The 24,465-nt window shown below is 42.5% G+C and overlaps 1 protein-coding gene across 8 annotated transcripts in view; it reads right to left on the reverse strand.

The window, feature by feature from the left end:
* Nucleotides 1-14,311: 14,311 nt before the first annotated feature.
* Eya1 (EYA transcriptional coactivator and phosphatase 1) overlaps nucleotides 14,312-24,465 on the reverse strand; it is a 142,342-nt gene continuing 132,188 nt past the window's right edge. For all 8 annotated transcript variants that reach the window (XM_085835710.1, XM_085835709.1, XM_021155483.2 and 5 more), the window contains one exon: nucleotides 14,312-16,340. In XM_085835710.1, coding sequence (XP_085691836.1) covers nucleotides 16,260-16,340 — 81 coding nt within the window. In that variant the 3' untranslated portion in view covers nucleotides 14,312-16,259. The remainder of the gene's footprint in view (nucleotides 16,341-24,465) is intronic.

Genomic DNA, 24,465 nt, shown 5'->3' on the forward strand with positions numbered 1-24,465 from the left:
ACTCAAGACTATTTCTAGCTCATGTGATCTTAAGCATGCATGGTCTCTGGTCTCTTTTGGCCTTAGCTTTCTTATGTATTAAAAAAAACTGGGAAATGAGAATTTCCAGGGGATATAAGGGGGGATATAAGCATGGGATGAGCTAAGTCCCGTGAAAGACATGCAGCTTGTTCTAAGCATGTGTGTACTGGCCCAGCTGCTAGTACAGGCACGGGAATGGAGCAGGAAAGCAGGTGGGCTTGGAGTCCAGTTTCTTAATTCAGAGCCAAGTGACAGCCTTCACTACCTCTTTGATTAGGAAATAGATATACAGCAATGGAGGATTTTTTAATTCTGAGTTATTAGAATTAATAACAATTCACATCCCATAAAGATATAGGAACCACACATGTCAATCTTGTGTGGCTCTTTGTGTGAGTAACTTACAAAAGCAACTTTGGGAAGGATTGATTTACTCTGGTGCACAGTTTGAAGGTATGGTCCCTCATGGTAAGAAAGGCAAGGTAGCAAGAGTGGGAAGCCACTGGTCACCTTGCATCCTTAGTCGGGAAGCAGGCAGATGGATGCTGGGGCTCTGCTTGCTTTCTCCTTTTTTCATTCAGTCCCAGACCCCAGTCACACGGTGGTGCCAACTACATTTAGAGTGGATGTTTTCACATCAGCTAACACAATGTCTAGAAAATTCCTAAAGCCATGTCCAGATGTTTATCTTCTAGATAACACAGGATCTTCTAGTTCCTGTCCACCTGGCAATCAGCAGTGATTGTCACAATCTTAGAGCTTCGGCCTTTGGCACAGTATCCAGTAGGTTTTCAAGCTTCTCCTTCAAAAAATTTAGACATTTTGAATTTCATTTTACATATGTAAAAAAAAAATCAGATACTGGTTTTTAATAATTCAGTGAAGTATTTAGGATGGTCACTCAGATGTAAAATTCATGAGAATATTCATTTAGTTGTTCATATTTGTATACTGTGCAGAGTTCCTATCATAAGTGCTTACTTTTATCACTGGAAAAATAGTCAAATATCCTGCAGAGAGAAATGGGAGTCATTGGGTGCCCTGTTATTGTGCACTGGATCCTAGATATGGCTGGAACCACTTGCACTATGGCCTTCATTATAGTTTGGATCGGCACTATCCTGCACAGACCCATATGGTAAAGACTACGTCCCCAGAGTGGCCCTATTGGGAGATGGTAAAACCTTTAAGAGGTTGAGCCTAGTGTGAAGTTTTAGGTCATTGAGAGTATACATTCAAAATGCTTTGCAGGGTGCTCTGGGCCCTTCCTGTTGCTTGCTTCTTGGTTCACCTTTTGCTAAAGACCTAAAGTGTTGTGGCAGAATCTTTAGCAAAACGTGGACTGGCGCCTCCTAAATGGTGAGTCCACATCATTTGCAAAGATAGAGTTGATCTCAGGCATTTGTTGTAGCAATAGACACTGGAGTATTGCTGCTCTGAAGTGAGCATCGAAAGCATTGCTCTTTATTGGTCATATGCAGTGTGCACCTTCCTGAGAGTCTGAGATGCCTGAAGAGTAAAGGATTTTGGTAGGCAGCTACAGGAGCTTTCTTTCTCTCTGCCTTGGAGTCTAGCTCAACTGCTCGTGCCAAAGCTAGACCCCACCCCAGGGTCTGGTACACATGTCAAGGGCCCAGTGCATGGACATTCACCAAATGCCCATGGAAGCACAAGTGGAATTAATAACGGAAAGATGAATCCAAGGAAGTCTAGCTCTGTGGGAGGCTGGTGAGCCCTAGAGCAGGGCAATTGGAAGAGAAAGCAGGGATCACAGAAGTAAAATATCTGCAGACTTTGGACTGTTCTTGGATACAAATTATAGAGAATTAAGAAATTAATTACCCCTGAATATAAAGCATTGTATTTTAATTGAATGGTGCCAAGGACAATGATTAGAAAATAGGAACATATTTTATTTAAACATTAAATATCACTAAAATTATTTTTAATAAAATGTGTAAAAGTGTTGGAGTTGGTGCATTTTCTCATTCATTTTCCATTGATTTCTGTATTTTCCTGTGCTCTGTTTTGAATATTCTGACTGTGTACGTTTCTATCTTTTATCAATTGTCCTTGCACTCTGAGTTCTGTGTTGTGGTAAGCAGAATGCTTTTGTGCTGACATACTCCAATTAATCATCTTCCAGGTGGCTCGTACTTCCTTTCTGTGTCCACTTTTCCTAGCAGTGTATTATTTTACATTTGGATTCACAACCAGGGGCAGTACGAGTATGCATGGTGAGACACAGGACTGACATTATTACTTATTCACATGGGTATATAGCTAAAGCAGCATTTGTTTAAAACTGTCTATTTTCTACTGTCCTGTTTCCTCCTACTCAAGTGGCAGGGCATGGATAGCTCTTCCCTCTGCTCTTTTCCTGATGGCCTTCCTGTTCAGTCTAGTGTCAATATCACATTCTTTTCATTGCAGGAGCTTTGGGACCAACTTTAACAGCAATTTGTATAAATATTCCAGCTTTGTTTATTTTTAGGCACCAGCTTGGTGTGTGTGTGTGTGTGTGTGTGTGTGTGTGTGTGTGTGTGTGTGTTATATGAATGTGTGCATGCTCATGTGAGCATGGGCATGTGCCTGGATGTATTGAAGTGTCAGTGTACATTTGTGCACATGCACATGGAAGCCAGAGATCAAATGTCAATCATTTTCCTCGTATCTTTTGAGCCAAGTTTCTCTCTGAATCTGGAGCTCACTGAGGGAACTGGGCAGAGTGGCTGGCCAGTGATCGGCAGGGTCCACCTGCCTCTGCCTCCCAGCAGTGAGAGAGCAGGTGTACACTCTAACTGAACTTCATGAGTGTGTGTTGGAGATTCCAACCTCAGGCCCTCATGCCTGCACAGTCTGACCTTTAACTGACTGAGCCATCTCCACAGTCCCCTTCATGCTTTCTGTTTGTATGGGGTGAAATTTAATCAGTATCAGTGTAAAGAGGACTGAGCATAATATCATCTATTCTAATTCATGAACATAGTATATCATTCCATTTGCTTTGGACTTGTTTGATTTTGGCCAATAAATATCTGTAGTTTCAAATTTCATTTTATATACCCATTTAATGTTTAACTTGTACTTAGATTAATGTATCAAAAAAGCTGGCAAGTATTAGAACTACACTAAACATTTTACAATATTACAATTTATGGACCCTGCCTCAGGCCTATTATACCACAAGTCTGTGGAAGTAAGGGATCTAAGAAGTCTTCTGGGTCCTCAGGTAGTACTGTGTCCAGTTTCTGAGGAACCGCCAGACTGACTTCCAGAGTGGTTGTACAAGCTTGCAATCCCACCAGCAATGGAGGAGTGTTCCTCTTTCTCCACATCCTTGCCAGCATCTGCTGTCACCTGAGTTTTTGATCTTAGCCATTCTAACTGGTGTGAGGTGGAATCTCAGGGTTGTTTGATTTGCATTTCCCTGGTGATTAAGGATGTTGGACATTTTTTCAGGTGCTTCTCAGCCATTCGGTATTCCTCAGTTGAGAATTCTTTGTTTAGCTCTGTACCCCATTTTTAAATAGGATTATTTGGTTTTCAGGAGTCTAACTTCTTGAGTTCTTTATATATATTGGATCATAGCCCCCTATCGGATTTAGGATTGGTAAAGAACTTTCCTCAATCTGTTGGCTACCTTTTTGTCTTATTGACAGTGTCCTTTGCCTTACAGAAGCTTTGCAATTTTATGAGGTCCCATTTGTCAATTCTTGATCTTACAGCATAGGCCATTGGTGTTCTGTATACCGAGAAGATGCTCCAACTTGTAATAAGGACACATGCTCCACTATGTTCATAGCAGCCTTATTTATAATAGCCAGAAGCTGGAAAGAACCCAGATGTCCCTCAACAGAGGAATGGATACATTACACAATGGAGTACTACGCAGCAATAAAAACAATGAATTTATGAAATTCTTAGACAAATGGATGGATCTGGAGGATATCATCCTAAGTGAGGTAACTCAATCACAAAAGAACACACATAGTATGCACTCACTGATAAGTGGATATTAGCCTAGAAGCTCAGAATACCCAAGGTACAATTGGCAAAACACATGAAAGTCAAGAAGAAGACCAAAGTGCAGATACTTTGTTCCTTCTTAGAATGGGGAACAAAATACCCATGGAAGGAGTTATAGAGACAAAGTTTGGAGCAGAGAGTGAAGGAATGACCATCCAGAAACTGCCCCACCTGGGGATCCATCCCATAAACAACCACCAAACCCAGACACTATTGCAGATGCCAACAAGAGCCAGCTGACAGGAGTCTGATAAAGCTGTCTCCTGAGAGGCTCTGCCAGTGCCTGAGAAATACAGACATGGATGTTCATAGCCATCCATGGATGAAGCACAGGTTCCCCAATGAAGGAGCTAGAGAAAGTACCCAAGGAGCTCAAGGAGTTTACAAGCCCATAGGAGGAACAACAATATGATGAGCTAACTAGTACCCCCAGAGCTCCATGGGACTAAACCACCAATCAAAGAAAACACATGGTGGAACTCATGGCTCTAGCTGCTCATGTAGCAGAGAATGGCCTAGTCAGTCGCCCATGGGAGGAGAGGCCTTTGGTCCTGTGAAGGCTTTATGCCACAGTATAGGGGAATGCCAGGATCAGGAAGCAGGAATGGGTGGGTTGGGGGGTAGGGGGAGATGGGGAGGGGATAGGGGATTTTCTGAGGGGAAACTATGAAAGGGAATAACATTTGAAATGTAAATAAAGAAAATATCTAATAAAAAAAGAAAATAAAAAAAAAGAATTCTTCTGGATTCTACCACATTTTTTCGTGGAATAAAAATCTGTGTGTGTGTGTGTGTGTATGTGTGTGTGTGTGCTTGTTATAGCATAATATATAATAGGGAATATTAGAAAAAGTTTAAAAGCCAAGAAATAGGAATTTAAGTATCATGTAAGCTGATACTGTTAGCAATATATGCCTACATATGATAACACACATATGCACACATAAAGATGGTCATATGCAGTATCCTGTGGGGAATGTGAAGATTCCTGGCCATCCTTTTACGTTCAAGCATAAATGAGCATAGGACTATCAGTGAGTAAGAGCCTTACCACATGGAAGCCTAGATGATTTCAGTGACATGATGAAGCTATTGCCCATGAAATACATGAACCCAATGGTTTGAATTCTTAGTGGTTTCCAGTAGTCATGAGTGTGAGTAAGGACTTGTTATGCTGGAGAACACAATTCTAACCAAAGATTTTACAAACAACTCCCAAAGGAAAGGATGAGGACAAGGCAGACAAAGAAAAAAACTTCTGTAATTGATGTTCCAGACAGGTCTTACTTAAATTACAAAGGCATTCTAACAATCTTAAGTATATGTTTCTGGACAAGGGCCAATTGTAAGGATTTCCTATAAGGAGAATCATAATATTTCAAGTGTTCAACTTATTTAACAGCAACCTGTTTCAAGGTATAACCGTGCTGTAGAATGTAGAAATAGACATTTAAAGCCATCAACATGGAGGGCATTTTCAATTTCATTTTGATGGTAACCAAGTTTGACACTAGTGACGTAGTTGAGTTTCTAAGGTATAAGTAATTCTCTCATTTGAGCTTTCTTGACCCTCACCATCTTACCTGAAGCTCTCGGTTCTGCCAGTACACTTCCAAGAGACCAGCTTAGGGTATGGGGATATAGCTCAGTGCGTAGAGCATTTTCCTAGCATTCAGGAAGACTTGGTTTTCCCCCAATAAACTCTGTGTGGTAGCACAGGCCTGAAATTCCAGCATAGACCATTTGTGCCCTGGCTTACATGAGAACTGTTTGTAAGTAAATCTGACCTTTATGTTACAGTTTCTACATGAAATTTTCTAGACATTCTAGACTGACACATTACCTGAATGTTTTATTAATTGACCTGTAATTTCTGATTAATTAATTATATATGTGATGCCAAGGGTTTGTGGACTTGATTCTCTTTCCACCTTTATGTGGGTTCTGGGGTTGAACTTGAGTCACCTGGCTTGAGGAACAAGGCAGAGTAATTATATTTATCTGCTAAATTACCTAGCCAGTCCATGACATGCATTCTTTGTTGTTGTTTTGGATTTTGATCTGTAATAGATAAGGTTTAAGATTCCTAGAATGAAGACAGAATGAATTCTAGCAGAATATATAGCTCCTTGGTGCTGTCGAACCTCTACCCTGAGCCAGTGTCCCTACATGGGAACAGTTGTGCAAGAGTTGAACAGCAGGTACCACCTCTCCATGGCCTCTCTTCACAGTGTGGCACCACTCTGTTGTCTCCCAAGCTCTTAGGATGTCTTTTTCTCATGAACACCACATGCTTGTTCTTACATCTTTTTCTTATAGTAGAGAAAGTACCCAAGGAGCTAAAGGGATCTGCAACCCTATTGTTGGAACAACATGATGTACTAACCAGAACCACGGAGCTCTTGTCTCTAGCTGCTTATGTATCGAAAGATGACCTAGTCGGCCGTCAATGGAAAGAGAGGCCCATTGGACTTGCAAACTTTATATGCCCCAATATAGGGGAATGCCAGGGCCAAAAGAATGGGAATGGGTGGGTAGGGAAGTGGGGGGCGCTATGGGGGACTTTTGGGATAGCATTGGAAATGTAACTGAGGAAAATATGTAATAAAAATATTAAAAATTAAAAAAAAAAGAAATAACTTCTCAAGTCCTATAACTATTGAATGAGGGAACTAATAACAATAAGAGTGTTCTGTGTTCATAGAATCTACATCTCTCACATTGTGGGCTCATTCACAGTTACTACCAGATACCCATAGGTAATGTTCTGAGAGCGCAGTGCTGGGCAGTTTTCATTATGTTGAGAACACTAGGACTCACACACACTAAGATTGCTGTATCATCGCTAAGCAAGATAACCTTGGGGAGAGGGGGCAGGTCACAGTTCTATTTATGACCAGGTGTTCACTGAAGTGTCATTGTGTGGCATGAGACTGAATGTCATCTACTTCCTGCTTGTTGGCACCTGAGTTCCCAACCTTGGTTGTGGTTTGTCTGGGCATGTGTGTGCCGAGCACACATTTTTCTATGCGGTCAGATTCCCACATAGAAAGTGCAGAAAGCAGCAATCAAGGACTGTTGGGTCCTCTCCTGCCTGCTGTGCTTTCAGAGTTATTTGAAGTCAATTTCTGACAGCATTTAGATGTGATCTCTTCACAACCCGGTGTTCCCTTTTCATTTCCATGAAACTCCCACCTATTCTTTGAAAAACAGACCAAATAGCATGTTGTCCAAAGAGTTTTCTCAAAATAGCCCTTCGCCCTTCTGTTCTTCCACACACCACAAAAACAGCCAAGGCTCTCTCTGATACCTTTTCCTCAGTATCATGTGACCCCACTCAAGGGGAAGTAGGAACTTTGGCCCTGAGCCCAGTAACATGAACATAGTAGGTCTTCAGAACGTGTTACATGGTTAAAACGCCAAGGGGAGCTAGTTTCCTGGCATCTGTAGAAGGAAAATCTTCAAGGTCTGTCTCTGTGAGGCTGTTTAGAACAGTCTGTTGTTTTTTTCTGATTCCTGCATTTTTCTTTGTTTTTTTTTGTTTTTTTTTTTTTTTTTATGGAATCCTTGGTGTCGATTTCCTGTCAGGCTTTGCAAATAAATATCAAGGTCAAGGGCTGGAAACAGTTCTGGGGCTGTCCTGGTACCTCTTGATTCCACTGGGCCAAGAAATGCTTTCAAGCCAGAGGGCAGAAGTTTTTCAAAACAAATCTGTTCCAGCAAGGGTGTGAGCCCCTCCAGCCACACGTCCCCCTCCTTCCTGCATTTTTAACTACTTTGGAAAGAAAGACATTGTGGAAAGTCTTTGGTGTTTTTGAACTACTAGGTGAGCTGGGCCGTGAGGCCTGTGGTGATTTCTCAGTAAGAGGTTACTAGAGTGGGAGATGTGGGACAGTGAGGTAGTAACAGATGCCTTTTTAAGGGGCAGGTTTCCTGCTCTGCCTGCCACATGCTCCTTCTGCTCTCCCTGCTCCTGGCTGGCTGGCTGTTCTCTTCCTCCTCTTCCTCAAGAACAGGAGGAGCTTTGATCACTGAGCCTTGGTGGTGCCTGACCAGGCCCCCTTTGTGTCAGAGCTAAAGGAGGTTTAGAGGAATCCTCTGTACTTTTTCTTCTCTCTGTTTCCTTTCTTGTCTTCCACATTTTGCTGTGTGAGGCAGACTCAGTGCTTGCAAACACATACTGGAAATTGGTTCACAGGGGCTCTCTGCTGAGGGGCTTCTTGGCTCACTTGGTTCACATAACACCCTGTTCCCGAGACTCCCAAAGAACTAATGCTGTCAGGTGTCTGTGGTCCTAGGCCCAGTCTAGAGATGGCTGAAGTTGGGCCTAGACCAGAGTCTACCCCTGCTGTGACTTCAGTGGTGACTAAGGCTGGATAATAAAGGTCTTCATGTTGAGAGTTTACAGTCTTTCTAACCTTTTTCTGCCAGCCTCTACACTCCATTTGAAATGGCAAAGTGACATTTCCTCAATTCTATATAAAGGATTCCAGCTTGCTTGCTGGAACCATATGGGAAGCCTGGCTTCTTAATTCTTACCAACCCCCCATACAGTTCACCACAGCACACACATTCAATGAGATATAAAATTACTTCCAGACAGCAAAGCCTTCTATTTGGTGAACAGTGAGACAATTTAGAAAGAGACCCCAATGGCACACACACAAACCATTAGACCTGACTTAATTACATACAACTCTGAATGTGTCCACCCACCTCCTTTCCAGTAATGGAAAGGTAAGAGAGACTAAGATGCCTGCCCCTCCCCTGACCAGCTATGCCTCTGGCACACCTGCTGTGTGGCTTCCTTCCACTTCTCAATCCCTGGGGCTTCCCTCGGACAAGCACTCCTTATGTCATGCTTCGATTATTACTACCACCTCCCACAGGTCTGGCAACCTCCTATTCCGGTCCACTTCCCCCTCATAAATCAAATGAATATGCATCCAACTGTCAAACTCCAGATTAAGATTCTTTGGTGGCTTCATCATAACAAATAAAGCCCCAGCTCCCGAGTGCAAGGAAAAAAAAAAAAAACAACTCACCAATTTTTTTTAAAAGATTTTCTATCTTTTCCTCCACCATCTTTCCACATTCCACACAAAGCTTTATTTCAACAAATACTTTGAATGTCTTCCAACATATATTGCACCATCAATTCCCAATATCTTTGCTTACCTGCCCATCATTCATTTACCTACATTGTCAACAAATGCTTTAGTTTTATTATCATAAACACAAAAACTGCCTGCCCAGCATTGCCCTTGAGAATTCAATGCTAGCGATGGCTTTTCCCTTTCTGGAGTTTCTTGCCTTTCTAAAAGAGGCAGGCAGTATTAGAGCAATCAACAGTCTAAACATGACAAAATGTAGTGATTTGAGGGAGGAATCTAACAGAGGCTCTTGAGAGTGACAGGGAATAGAAGTCTTGGGTGACAGCTATGCCTTGGATGGGCTGGACAGGAAGGCACATGCAGTGTACAATACTTAGGGTGCAATCTGAAAGCTGGGGAACCTCAGATTCCTTTCCGTAGGGAGCACTGCAAAGACTGAGGCCTTCACATGCAGTCAGGACTTCAGAGATACATCCAGCTTCTTAGAGGATCAAAAGCTTGCTTAAGAAGCTACGAGAGAAAAGGATGGGGCACATGGGGCTGGGGCGGGGGGCAGTCAAGCAGCTCTTCCAGGAGACCAACTATTATCTTGAAATAGTTTCCTTTGGCAGGCAGAGGGTCACAGTGGGGATAGTGAGGGCCATGTAAGGCTCAGGGATTAAAGCTCCTCCAAGAAAGAGAACAGCTAGCCAGCTAGGAGCAGGGAGAGCAGAAAGAGGACACCAGTGATGTGACTGTGGAGACAGTGTAAAAGATGGACACATTGTAGTGAAAACTTAAAGAGAGGCTGACAGGATGGTGATTGGGAAGGATGCCTTCTTACTTGAGGCTCATGCTGAGCTGGCACCATTTTTATTTTTATTTTTTGTCTTTTATGAAGGCCAACTAACTAGCAAACCACCTCCTCTTTAGGAGTTTGTCCTCCCAGATATATTCATTGCTGTGCTCTCAGGATTTCCATCACAAATTAAAGTTCTTTGAAACCTTTACCCACCTCCTTGAAACCCATTGCTATCCCTACCACAAGCTGTCACCACAATTGTTCATATGATAGATAGCAACCTCTGAGGACACCATGGGCATAGGTATCCTCACCTTGGAGCAGCAGTTCTCAACCTGTGGGTCGCAACCCCTTTGGGAGTTTAATGACTCTTTCACAGGGTTGCCTAAGATCACTGAAAAACAAGTATTCACATAATTCATAACAGTGGCAAAGTTACAGTTATAAAGTAGCAATGAAAATAATTTTATAGTTGGGGGGAGTCACTGAAACATGAACTGTACTAAGGGCCGAAACATTAGGCAGTTGAGAACTCCTTCAGATATGTGGGGAAGTTGAATTGGATCATTGGGGCTTCATATACCGTGGCTTGGAAAGGAATGGTAGAGAACTAGACAGGACCCTTCACACGCCGGCCTGTTCTACAGGCAGGAGCTGGTCAATGGGGCTCATCCCAGCTGCAGTTAAAACAGTGGCAGCTCAAGAGCCACCCAAGATGGATAAAGCTAGCATAATGGGCAGGGTTCAGCCAGATCTTTGTGAAAGCACTCAAGAGGTTGCTAAAAGAGCGCCTTTGGAGACCAGCACTCAATGCCCAGAGGGCTTTGATCCCCCCCCCCCCCCCGGCTGCTCAGAGGTCAGGGTTGGGTGGGCAGGAGGACCAGGTGGAGAAAGACAGGACAGCAAGGTGCCACCTCAGATCACCTCAGATATGAACCTCAGGGGCGTCTGTGCAGGTATTTCTAGGCTGAGTTAACTGAGGTAAACTGCCTAAGTTTAGGCAGGACATTTAGGTTTTCACAGGTCAAGTCCTTGACTAAGTAAAAAAGGAGAAAGGAAGCTGAGCCTCTCTCTCTCTCTCTCTCTCTCTCTCTCTCTCTCTCTCTCTCTCTCTCTCCTCCCTGACTGTGACTGCTGCCATGGAACCAGCTGCTTCACACTCTTGCTCCTACCACTATGGCTCCCTGCTATGATTGCCTGTCAAACCATACACCAAAATAAACCCTGCTTCCTTAAGCGGTAATGAGAAAAGTAACCAATCCAACATCCAATTTACAGCCTGTCTGTCTGGAGTCTTGGTGCTTTGAGTCAACTGTGATAAAGTCAGGGTAGGTCTTCCATCTCTGCAAACTAGAGGGCATTCATCTTCAGGATGGTTGATCTAGCAATGGTCCCCAGCAGTCCGCTCCCAGATGCAACAACTATGCTATACTCTTGTAGCAGATACCCACCACTGTGTAATCGCATTCAGGGGCTGGGGATGTCTTAGTCCTCCATGGGGAGTGCTCTCTTGGCAGAGCATCCATTTTAATTCCATTCCCAGTAAAACTCCCAGTACTGTTCTTTCTCCTCCGTTTCCTCTATTGCTTCTGACAGAGTTTGCCAGTTAGCTGAGGTCAGGATTTCCTTTTTACAAACAACCTGCTTTCAGTCAGTGGGGCCAGAGGTTTCCTAAATTACAAACCCTTTCATTTTGCCTGCCACAAGTCACCCTGTCAGTTCGTATAATGGCACAGAGTGGAGGGAGTGGAAGCACTCAGGAAGACACTGAGAGAAAGATGTGCTCTGGTGACTGCACTGTTTGAGAAGTCAGAAAAAAAGATGTGCGTCCGGCTAGACGGTTGCAACTGAAACTTCCAACGTCTGCAGGGAAATTTCTTCTGCATGAGTGGACCAGCAAGGTCTCTCATCTCCAGGTTCTGTTAAGCAAATGGCCTCCTTTAAAGTCATTTGAATTGAGAAACATCCATGCTATATGCAAATGTTTTGAAAAAACAAATGTAAAATGTTATTGGGAAATGTGTTGTGTCTGTTTACCTGGCATTTGTAAATGTTGATTGGAAGAAAATTTTGAAAGCAAAAGACTGACCTAGGATTGAAACACTAAGGGTTAAAAAGAAGTAAAAAGGCATGAACTCTCATCATTATTGTTCTCTCTTGGGCACTCATCAATCTTTTAGGCTTCTGACTTCCAGGACTGGAGCTTTGTTCCCCTTTATCAGCTAGTGTACCTCCTTCCCAATCTAGCCTACTGTCAGTCTCAGCTTTATGCCTAGGTTTATAGGCCAGCTCTGTGTTTTGAGTCTGCAGGAGCCTGTGCTAGCCTGCTGCTGGCCTCCATCAGCACTGCTCACAGACCTTTCATGGAAGTCAGTGAGTTCTCTGACATCCACTACCCAAAGACTTGTGAGCTGGGGCCTGTTTTTCAGCCTGTTTTCTAGGGCTAGCCCCAGCAATGCAGTGCACATCTATAGGGTAGTATTCTATTGGAGAAGCCGATTCTTCATGTGAGCAGAAAAAACCTCAACAATCCTGTGTATACAAACAGTGTATAATAGGGGGCGACATTAGAAAATCTGCTAGGCAGTGATCCAACACTTTGAAAATATTAGCTTAGTTTTTCTTTATAATCCATGAAACAGCTCATTGTTATTCCCATTTTAGGCAACCATGAATACAGTTAAATGTGGCTTTGCTATACTAGGATTGCAGGCCATCTGTCACAGAATCAAGGCTGTGAACTAGAATGCCCTGTCTCACAAAGGCGTAGACAATGCCCCTTTACCCCATATGCACCCACATTCCACTGTGCCTCACTTTCCCTCCATGTAACATCTTACTCAGCCTGGCTGTTGCTATGTCAACAAAGCCAGATTCCAGTTTTCCATCATCCTCATCCTAACTGGACCGTTGCTCACTGACCTTGCAGCCTAGTAACTATCACCCCCTCCCCCTTTCTCCACTTCCTTCACTAACAGCCCATTGTCTACTTAGCAGCAAGGGTTATCACTGCAAGAATAAGTCAGATCCAGTTACATCTCTGTGTCTGCTCCTCAGTGACTCCTCTTTCACTTAGAATAGCATCCATAAATTTGATTTCCATAAGGAGCCTTTATAACCTGAATGTATCCTATTCACCCCCTCACTAATTCACACAGTTTCTACCAACTTTACATTGAAGTCAGTTTATGGGATCAAGGTCATCTTGCCCCATGGTACCTAGGTAAGGTAGGGCAGTGCCACATGAAATGGCAAGTCTATGGCATGGAATGTGAACTGCCCATAAAGGCAGAGCGGGAGGTAGGAAAGACATTCAAGAGAAGGATCAAGTGCTTTGTGACATTAAAGCAAAGAACTTTGCCAAAGACGACCAGCAAGAGCTGGCTATGGTGTCTGTGGACTTAGACTAGAATGCTAGAATGTTCTGAGCAAAAATGAAGTGGGATTCTTAGTCTATGTACTGACCAGGGGAATTGAAGTCTTGTTCATTATAGCAATGCAAGGTAATGCCAAGAGGCAAGGACAAGCTGTATTTGGAGGCTCTGGAATACTAGAAATCTGAGCTTCTATTAATAGTCAGAGGGGAGTCCTTAAAATGGTTGGTCTTGGGGGATGCCATGTTAGAAGTGACAGAGAATTCATCTTCTGAGTGTACAATCCCCGCCCTGTCTGTGTTTTCTACTTTTTTCACCTATGACCCGATGGTCCCATTCCTTCCCACCTCCACCTTGTCAAATAGTTCCCTCTCAACCCTCACCACTTTCAGATTGGACACCTACTTGTTCAAATCTAGAATTGGTGTAGTAATTGCCTGTGGAAAAAAATCTACATCACATGACTGATGAACAGGCCAGACAGACAACTGTGTAGTCAGTTGTCACGTATTTATACATAGGAATGCTGTATTCCTCGGGTTAAAGTCCCAAGAGAAAATAAGTTGTAGGGTTTTATAGTCCTCTGTCAGTGATTAATCTGGCAAATCACAGAGATATATGTTGTGAATGTTCCTTTTGGATGAAACTGCCTCATATTGCTGTCTCTTGGGTACTTAAGTGGGTAGAGCTATGTTCTGCAATCCCAGATAATTTATGCCTAATTCTGTTCTATCATAGATAAATTTGAGTGAGGATCCAGTTGATGTAGTCTGGGGAAATAAAGAGCTTTTCCATTCTCCAGTCCTTCTGATGATCAAAGACACAGCTGCTGCCTTGCCATTCAGGTCCTAAAGGACTGATAAAGCCATCACTGGGCTGTCCAAATGACTTCCTCTGGCTGCAGCATTCTAATGCAAACAAGATTCAGCTCCTCCACATAGCCCAAACCAGAAAGATGATACTGACATCCAAGGAGCATACAGTACCGCACAAATCAAGTTTATTAATTTAAACACAAATTTAATGAAGAAAAAAAAGTTCTGTACACAATCGTGGACACAGCACACCTGTTTACAGTAAGGCCAAGGTCAAGGCTGTCTTTTCAGTCTGCAGAGTACAACAGCATCAGATGAAGAGGTCTCAACACTGGCCATTTCTGTCTGCATCAGGGGAGAAACTAATTCCATTACTCATTTTTAACAATTTAGACAATTTATAACGACTAATTTTAGCAGCAACATGGACTTTTAGAATAGAAAAAAGTAGGGTGGTTTTTCTGCTACTCTGGGTCAAACCTGCTGCCCCCAATATTAAATAATATTATTAATAACTTAATAATATAAACTAAAATTGATCCAAAGGGTAATTTTATGGCAACACAAAGACCACAATGAGAAAGACTCCTGACCGTATACAAATTCATCATTTTGGAAGAATCTTTTTTATAACATGACAAACATGATCATTTTTGTGTTTCTCCCACCCCCCTCCAGGTTTATGTCTGTCTTGTCATACGTAGAGAGCAACATTAGTGTTTCTGATGATGGCCAGACCAACCCACTATTGGGCAATGAATCTTGTCTGGGTGGGAAGGAAAGAGTAAGAGGTGGGACGAGAAGTGCTGCTGACCCAGTTATGTAGTAAAGTCCTCGTTGATATGAACAAGAATCCCAGACACGGTAATCATTCTGAGTGCATGGAGACTCTGCTAAGCTCCACTTAATTTTATTAATAAAATATATCTATCATCTATATTCTTTCTGTGGGATGAAGTGTTTGAATAGTCATTCTTTTCCAAGTAGTTACATATAATACATTAGTGTTGAAATGAGAAAGTCGGGGAGGTGGTCAGGAAGACTTCAAAACTTTTAAGTTGTGAGCCACTGTTATTTTTATCAAGTCCCTTCTAACTAACCAATACACACACACAGACACACACACACACACACACACACTCACGTACACAAATTAGAAAAATGAATGGGATAAAAGACTAAGAAAATAAAATCCTCGTTGACACTTGACATTCATGCTTTTGGTCTTAGATAACATTATCAAAAAGATCCATTATCTACAATATTTATACCCAATCCTTAGATAAGGCACTGCAGGAGTTTGTGCCCAAGCTTCCTAGGAAAGCATTTCTACCTCATAATAGCATTCCCTAAACAGAATGTGTAAGAATCATCCATTATTACAAATTTACACCAAAAATTCCTTCTGTACACGATTGTCTCAGTGATGTACATTTTACACATTTAAATTAGACATACTTTAAACTACTTTGCAATGTGCTAAAATTCAAAGTACTTGCTGTACTGTCAGGCCAAGGCCTTTTATTGATTATTTCTTATGCTATTGTCCCTTCAACTATTTGAAGCTGAGAAGTCTGTCTTGGTGAATCATATGGTATATGAATTATACCTCAGCAAATCTGTTTTTTCAAAGTCTTTTTCATAAATAAGTAGCGAAGTACAGATTGCCCTGGGTGGGGGACACCAAAAAGTAAACCTCTGAGAAATAAAATAGCTCCAGCTCCACGAGTTGTACAGGCGACGTGTGGGAGTCTTTGTTGTGGGATCAAGTTTGCTGGATCACAGACACTGTTTGTATCACATTTGCCGAAAACCAAAGTGTCTGTAGGTCTTTTCTTCACAGGTTTGAACCATGTAGTTAATGTAGCCAAGACACACCACACTGTGTGAGAACATTCTCATGACTTACTTTCACTGGATTCACAGTACTAGAGTCAACAGCTGTTCTGAAGAATACACATGGTCCTCCATTAACCCCGAGAGTAGCAGTCAAGCCCGCAGCAGCTATGCATCCATATGCTGAAATTGGTACATCCTGATGTCCAGCACTGACACAAGAAGACAAGCCTGCTGGGTTATCTCTGGCCACAGGGCAGTTGTGCAGTGTCAAGTTGGCAGGAAGCTGTTACAGGTACTCTAATTCCAAGGCATGATGCAGTGCCATGAGGTCCGAGTGACTGGAGACCCTCCAGAAGGGCATAGCATGCTGCAGAGAGGGCAGATGTATGGTAAGAATAGAGACCCAGCCAACATAAGCCCTCCCATCTCCTTTAGAGAGGCCCTGCTCCATTTCAGTACTGTACAAACTGTCAGCTAGCATGCTCACATCTACTGAAAACACAAATTCAAACCCACCTCCCTCCAAGCAATACTGTGTGAGGGGAGTGCCATTTCTCTCAACTACACTTTTCTCTCAACTACACATTTCTCTCCATTGTGACTTGAATGACATTTCCAAATTTAAAAGTCACTGAAGAGAAATCAGTGTCATTTGAGCATTGCCAAGTGCCAAGTTTACAAAGCTTATACTTTATAGGTTGAGAAGTTTTCCTCAGTTGACAGTATTTTACAGTTCTGTTTTTCTAGACACAATCTTGCTCAGAGATGGTGCCACTGTTCTTTCTTCATGACTGTTTCATGAGGAAGAGATTTTAAATGAGCATCTACAGTTGCTGTGAGTGTGTGTATCTGCAGTTTTTAAGCCCTCAAGGCACAAAGCAACTTTAGTCAGGACTGTCTGGGACCTTTGGACAGACCAGCATCCTGGAAACATGCTATCTCCTTCATCGGAGGGAGGCTGGAGCAGACTTCTGCTCAGAAGCATTTGAAAGAGGATTTATGTAGCAGTAAAATCTTTCTAGGAGAACAAACTTATTTTTTCACAGGAAAACAGATTTCTTTCACACACAATCATCTGGAGGCAGAAGTATCAGCAATTACACTTCTGAAGAATTTGAGGAAACTTCATAAGAAGTGGGAAATCTGTCAAAGAAGCTAGATTATAAAAATTTGCAGGCAATAATGAAACTTCCAGTCTGATAGAGCTCATATGACTGTTATATAATGCATACATTATTTAATATACTTATCAACCATGTTAATAGTGCTAATATACTCTAATCTGCTAAAGGCTTTTACTGGATTCTCTAATTTTGAACATTCCAGACTCAGTACTATGACAGGAAGCTATATATCTTTGTTACTTGTTAATAACATAATAGTCCAGAAATGAATGCCAAAAACATCTGCAGACAACATAGACAGATTTCTCCTTGGCACTATTAGATTGCAATCTGTACTATGGCTCCTTTACTTATTTAGATTGTGTTTTGTGTTTCTGGGCTCATGGTATAGTAATATAAGAGTCAGAAACAGATGGTGCTCGCTCACCCTCTTAGACAAAAATACAGGAGCAGGAGAACTTTGCACAGGGAACTAGGAAAATGCCCCAAACAATAAAGCAACAGTTGAGCTGAGTGCAAAAGGAGAACATCTGGAAGGACTCTCAGCTGAGTCTGTGCTGGAGCACATGGTGAACCTTGTGGCCACTGATTCCATGTGAGAGAAAGATATGGCTGGCTGAAAAGCCAGAGAGTCCACCATCCCATATACCAACTCTACACCACTTTATTGATAGTAATGAGTTAAACATCAGCTGTTCTGTTGGGCTGTGTGTAAGGTGACTCAGTGGCAGTATCATTGTCTATACCGAAGGGAGAGAAGAGAGAGGTCTAAATAATAGCTGCTAAAGACTAAATGTAAGATCCCTACCAGGTCTAGGCCTGTCTGAAGCCTCCATGCTATAATGTTCAGCTCCAGCCTCAGCACCATCTTTTTACACAAAGGACAGATAGTGGTGTCTGCTGCGGTCAACAAGCTACCCTCACAGAGCCTGATGGACTCTAAGCAGTGTCCATGATCAAGTGGCTGATTAATTGAGAACTGAGTCTAGCAGAGAAGGCCTGTGGCTGTTGTTATAGATCATCAGTTCAATACTACACAGGGTAATATTTTACCTACCAAAGTACTTAACAATGCCAAGATTTTGCACTCCCAGGGATAAATGAATGCAATGAAGTGTGAGCATGTGCAAGTTTGTGTGTGTGTGTGTGTGCAGTGTGTGCAGTGTGTGGGTGTGGGTGGGGGCGGGGGGCTTGTTATTCTTGGCCACTAAAACAAATATTTCCTATATAAACCTGGGAAAAAATGTTGGCAGAAAAGTGAAAGAGAAGCACATGGCTTTGAAGAAACCTGAGCTTGACCCTTCAGTAGCCAAATGAGGTTCCTTTATGGCACCATATCCCCAAAACTGTACTTATCAGGAAATTAATTAGTTGGTGTAAATGATTCCATGTTGCTTCTAAGTTTATGGTTAAAACAAATGTTATTATTTGCAGAGCACCATAGCTGCAGCAAAAATTAACACAAGACCATGCTCCACTGCTCAGAGCCACGTACAAAGACATATCTGCTGAACCATCACAACCCCTTGTGGTGTGAGGGTAGGAATAGAAAGGATGAGTGCTGAGAGGGTGGCGCAGCTACTGCTGGGCTTACACAAGTTGGAAGAATAAACACAGTTAGAAGGGTTGATTGAAAGGAATGGGCCTCCTGGTCAGAAGATACACAAAGGTGTAGAGATAAGGGACCCAGGAAGCACCTTCTGTAATTAGCCTGGAATGTCATCAGGCTGGAATAGTCTGTTCTCTGATAAGGAAGGAGGCTTTTCAGGGGAAGGCCGTGAGAATTAACTAAGGAGTTTAGATTTTTATCTTGTAAATGAAAGAAAAGGGCCACTAATACTTGCTGAAGGATTGAAAACACAGAGAAGAAGGTATTTAAAACTATTTGGGGGGGGCGGTGCAGAGAAAGGGAGGTTTGGAGGTGTGACTAGGTGGTCACAGAGAAAGCTGTGAAGTAGTCTGTAATGCTGAGCAGGAGACATTCAGAGAAGAGGACTATTTGAGTGGCCATTGGCTGGGGACACCTGGGTTCATTTGGTCAGATACTGAGATGGACAGGCTGTGTCTGACAGAAATGGAGATGCTCCATTCCTAACAAGGGAGAGCTGAAATGGGCATCAGAGCCTAGAGGAGCACAGGCTTGGGAGTCTTTAGAGCAACAGGATGTCCCAAGGGGAACACAGTGGCAGGCCTTTCTGCTCTTCTTGCCTATGGGCACAGTTCTTCAAATACTCCTCCCACTGAAAATCAACACTCAGCCCTTAGGGCTACACATGACATCCATCATATAAAAAAGCTATATGCATCTCTTCACATGGAAGTTAATGTTTGCACAATTATTAAAAATGCACCAATAGCAATCTTCTATAATTTAAGAGCATCTTCTCTCTGATGCAAATATTGTACTTTCAGAAATGTACTCCCAGTATGTTCATCCAAGATGGGATTGTAACACTAAATGCTAGAACTCCCTAAAGTCTCAGTCTCAAAGGGCAGGTAAAATAATTGCACATCCACATGGTAGCATGCTAGTGTGCTTATTTAAAGGATGACTAAGACAGATCTCATGGGAGGCCTTTAGACAAAGACCTCAGAAATGGAGAGATCTCTCATACTCATGAATTGGTAGGATTAGCATAGTAAAAATGTTAATCCTACCAAAAGCAAGCTACAGATTCAATACAATGCTCATCAAAATTCCAACAGAATTCTTCAAAGACATGGAAAGAGAAATGTTGGGGGCCGGCCAGCAGGGGGTGGGGAGGCTACAGAGCAAGTCTCAATTTCATATGGAAAAACAAACAAACAAAAAAATCAGGATAGGGAAAACAATTCTATACAATTGGGGGAATCACCATTCTTGACCTCAAGCTATACTACAGAGCAATAGTGATAAAACTGCATGGTATTGGTACAGAGACAGACAGGTTGATCAAAAGAATAGAATTGAAGACCTAGAAATAAAACCACATACTATGGATACATGATCTTTGACAAAGAAGTCAAAAGTGTACAATGGGAAAAAGAAAGCGTCTTTAATAAATGGTACTGGTCTAACTGGCAGTAAGTGTGTAGAAAAATGAAAATAGATCCATACTTGTTACCTTGCACAAAGTTCAAGTCCAAGTGGATCAAGGACCTCAACATAAAACCAGATAGATACATTGAATCTAATAGAAAAGAAAGTGGGAAAGGGCCTTGAACTCATTGGTACATTGGAATTTCCTCCAATGGCTCATGCTCTAAGATCAATAATTGATAAATGGGACCTCATGAAACTGTAAAGCTTTTTTTTTTCCTGTAAAGCTTTTTTAAGGCATAGGACATAGTCAATAGGACAAATAAGCAAACCTACAGATTGGGAAAAAAATCTTCACTAACCCCACATCCACTAGAGTGCTAATATTCAAAATATATAAAGACCTCAAGAAGCTAACCTCAAACAAAACAAAACAAAACAAAACAAAACACCCAAACAACCCAATCAAAAAAAAATGGGTTATAGAGCTAAACAGAGAATTCACAACAGAGGAATCTTGAATTGTTGAGAAGCACTTAAAGACATGTTCAAAGTCCTTAGTGATTAGGGAAATGCAAACCATAACAACCCTGAGATTCCACCTTATACCGATCAGAATGGCAAATATCAAAAACTCAGGTGACAGAACATGGAGACAAGGATGTGGAGAACGAGGAACACTCCTCTATTGCTGATGGGATTGTAAACTGGTACAACTGCACTAGAAATCAATCTGGAGGTTCCTCAGAAAATTGGAAATAGATCTACTTGAAGATCCAGCTATACCACTCTTGGGCATATATCTAAATGATGCCCCACCATACTACAGAGGCACATGCTCTATTATGTTCTTATCAGTCTTATCTGTGATATAGTCAGAAGCTCGAAACAACCCAGATGTCCCACAATGGAAGAACAGGTACAGAAAATGTGGTTCATTTACACAATGGCATATTATCCAGCTATTAAGAAAGAGGACATCATGAGTTTTGCAGGCAAATGGATGGAACTAGAAAATATCATCCTGAGTGAGGTAACTCAGACTGAAAAGGACATGCATAGTATGTATTCACTAATAAGTGGATAGTAGCCAAAAAAGTACAGAATACACAGGACACAATCCAGAGAACTCAAGAAGGTCCACAAGCTGAAGTGAGGATGCTTCAATCCCACTTGGGAGGGAGAACAAAGCAATCATGGGAGGCAAAGGAAGGGAAGGATCAGGATGGGAGAGGGGAGGGGGAGGGGAAAGTGGGAATATGATTAGGTATTGGGTGTGGAGGAACAGGAGAGAAGCCCTGAGGGAGAGAAGCCCTGTGAGCCAGAAGAATGAATGGAAATATGCAACCTGGGGAGAGGGTTGGGAGATGGGGGGACCCTCTAGAAAGTAACAGAGACTTGGGAGGTGAGAGACTATCAGGACTCAAAGGGAGGGACCATAGATGAAATGACCAACAGTAGAGAGAGAACTTGTAGAGTCTGTCTCTAGTAGAAAGACAAGTGAAAAGATGGAGTTGACATTCCACAGTCAAAAACTATGACCCAGAATTGGTCCTGTCTAAAAGAACTGCAGAGACAAAAATGGAGAAGAGACTGAGGAAAAGGCAGTCCAGTGACCAGCCTAAATTGGGATCCAGCTCAAAAGGAGGCCCCAAGGCCTGACACTATTATTGGTGTTATGGTGTGCTTACAGACAGAAGTCTAGCATGGCTGTTCTCTGAGAGGCCCAACAAGCTGTTGACTGAGACAGATGCAGATACTTACACCCAATCAATGGACTGAACTTGGGGACCCCTGTGGTTGAATTGGAGAAGGGCTGGGAGAAGCTAAGGAGGAGGGTTAACCCATAGGAAGACCAGCAGTCTCAACTAACCCAAACCCCTGAGATCTCTCAGACACTGAGATAAAGCATAGACCAGCTGGTCAGAGGCCCCTGATACATACACAATAGAGGACTGTCTGGTCTGGCCTCAGTGTGAGAAGACAAGCCTAACCCTGGAGAGACTTGAGGCCCCAGGGAGTCGGGAGGCCTAGTAGAGGTCTGGGGAGTGGGGATATCCTCTTGGAGACAGGGAGAAGGAGGAATGGGATGAGGAACTGTAGGAGGGTGGACTGGGGCAGGTAATGACTGGAGTGTAGAAAAATAAAATAAAAGTAATAATAATAAAGGATTACTGATGCAGTGTTCTGTGTTCTCATACAGGTAGACTCGCCAGGACAGACTGCTCAATGAGAAAGGAGATGCAGAGAAGAGGTGCTGAGTTACCATCTGTGTTTCACAAACATGAAACCCATCTGTGCTGCGCAGACATGATTTCTAGGCAGTTTGCATATAGAGTTTCAAACACTTCAGTTGTAAATAACAAGGCTTCCAAAGACTCATCATTCTAACAGTCCCTGGTGAAACTTCCTGCCCCGACCATTTAGTACTGTTGTCTCTGGTGCCCTCTAGCCCAGTGATCCCAACCTTCCTAATGCTGTGACCCTTCAATACAGTTCCTGAGTTTGTGGGGACCCCCAACCATTAATTATTTTCACTGCTGCCTCATAACTGTAATTTTGCTACTGTTATGAATCGTGATGTGATAAATATCGGTGTTTTCTACTAGTTTAGGCGACCTCTGTGAAAGGGTTGAGAGTCACTGCTTTAGGCAGAGAGGGCCAAGCCTAGCATTTCATATGTAATCTGTAAGCATGAACAAACAACTTGCAATAATAAACTAATCTCTACTTAGTGTTTACTCTCTGTGCCCCCTTAAATAAAGAACAAAGAACTAAACTGTGCTACAAATGTTATCCCCACCCCCACCCCACAGTAGCTCTGTCTAGAGTTTAAAATGAGGCATCACTAGCTTGGCATTTAGTTTACTTTTTAAAATTTTTATTTATTTTTATTTTATTTCATTTTTTTACCTTAGCAGGTTTTGGAATGCGCACTTAAAAGGAACTATTTTTAAATGAAATCCTGGGTCAGTATAGAGAGTAGTGGATGCTTGCTATTTTTACCTGTTGCAAAGATTCAAATGGATTTCTGAAAATGTAGATTAATTAAGCAATGAGACCTAGCTCTCCCTTCTTACCACTCTGATGTTTTTAAAATCATACCTGTGCTTAATTATTTTCCTCAAATTTTGTTATATCTTCATTTTTGAGGGAGTACTTTTATGAAAGAAATTATAGGGTTAGATTGAATTACTTAGGAAAGCCTGGCTGTACCAAGGAGAGTCAGGACGACAGAAACTGCAGCAAGTGACCTTTAAGGACACAGGCAACTGGTTGCTTTCTGGTATCTGGCTTTAAAAAGTTCCTATCTTGCTGAAGAATATGATTTAGGCAGATGAAAGACCTCTCTACAGGGAGTAAGAGAGAATGCTGTAAGGCTTTTGAAAGAACATGGAAAACTGAGAAGCAAGAGAAGCAGCTAAAATTGGTTTTGAAGAAATGTAACATGGCATGGTTTTGATTTGATTGCTCAAATGTGCAGACCTTCACTGGGGAGGGGTGCTCACATAAGTTCGGTTAGTAATTGGAAACTAATATAACTGAGTGATGGTTTGGTTTTTAAGTAGGAAGCCCTCACTGAAAAGGATGAGCCGGTAAGAGCTCTATCTTGTCTGTCGACATCTGCTAAATAAGAGAAACAAATCACTGTAAAGCCAGGGGCAAGGAGATGCCTATGTTATGTTATATCTACCCCTCCCACCAAGAAACAAACTCATCCAGTATTTAAGGTTCATAATCCATAGAACTTTCTAAAAGCAAAATCATAGCATGCTTGGGATGTTTGAGTTTATAGCTTGAAGGAACACTAGCTTCAAGTCATAGTTTGGTCAATTTTTAGCTATGTGTTTTAGCCATTTCTTGGTTTTGGTTATGGTTGTTTGAGAAAGGTTATTACTCTGTAATCTTTAAATGCTCATGAAGGTCACAAGGTCCAAGGAGCTGCAGCCTCCTCCTCCTCCTTCCTCCTCCTCCTCCCCTTCCTCCTCCTTTTCCTCATCTTCCTCCTCCTCCTCCTCCTCCTTCTCCTCCTCCTCCTCCTCCTTTCCCCTCCTCCTCCTTTCCCCTCCTTCCTCCTCCCTCTCCCCCCTCCCCCTCCCTCCTCCTCCCCCTCCTCCTCCTTCCTCCTCATCCTCCTCCTTTCCCCTCCTTCCTCCTCCCTCTCCCCCCTCCCTCTCCCCTCCTCCTCCTCCTCCTTCTTCTTCTTCTTCTTGATGGCTTTCAGCTCCTATCTCCCCAACCCAGTGCCCTGAGAGCAGGGAGTATAGGCACATGTCACCTGGCCCAGCTAGGTCTTAGTTTTCTCTTCTGAGCAATGTGTCCAAGAAGAGCCTTCCTTACAGCAGCAT

This window comes from Mus caroli, unplaced genomic scaffold, assembly GCF_978045245.1.
Source record: "Mus caroli unplaced genomic scaffold, Mus_caroli_1 scaffold_1, whole genome shotgun sequence".
Classification (NCBI taxonomy): Eukaryota; Metazoa; Chordata; class Mammalia; order Rodentia; family Muridae; genus Mus; species Mus caroli.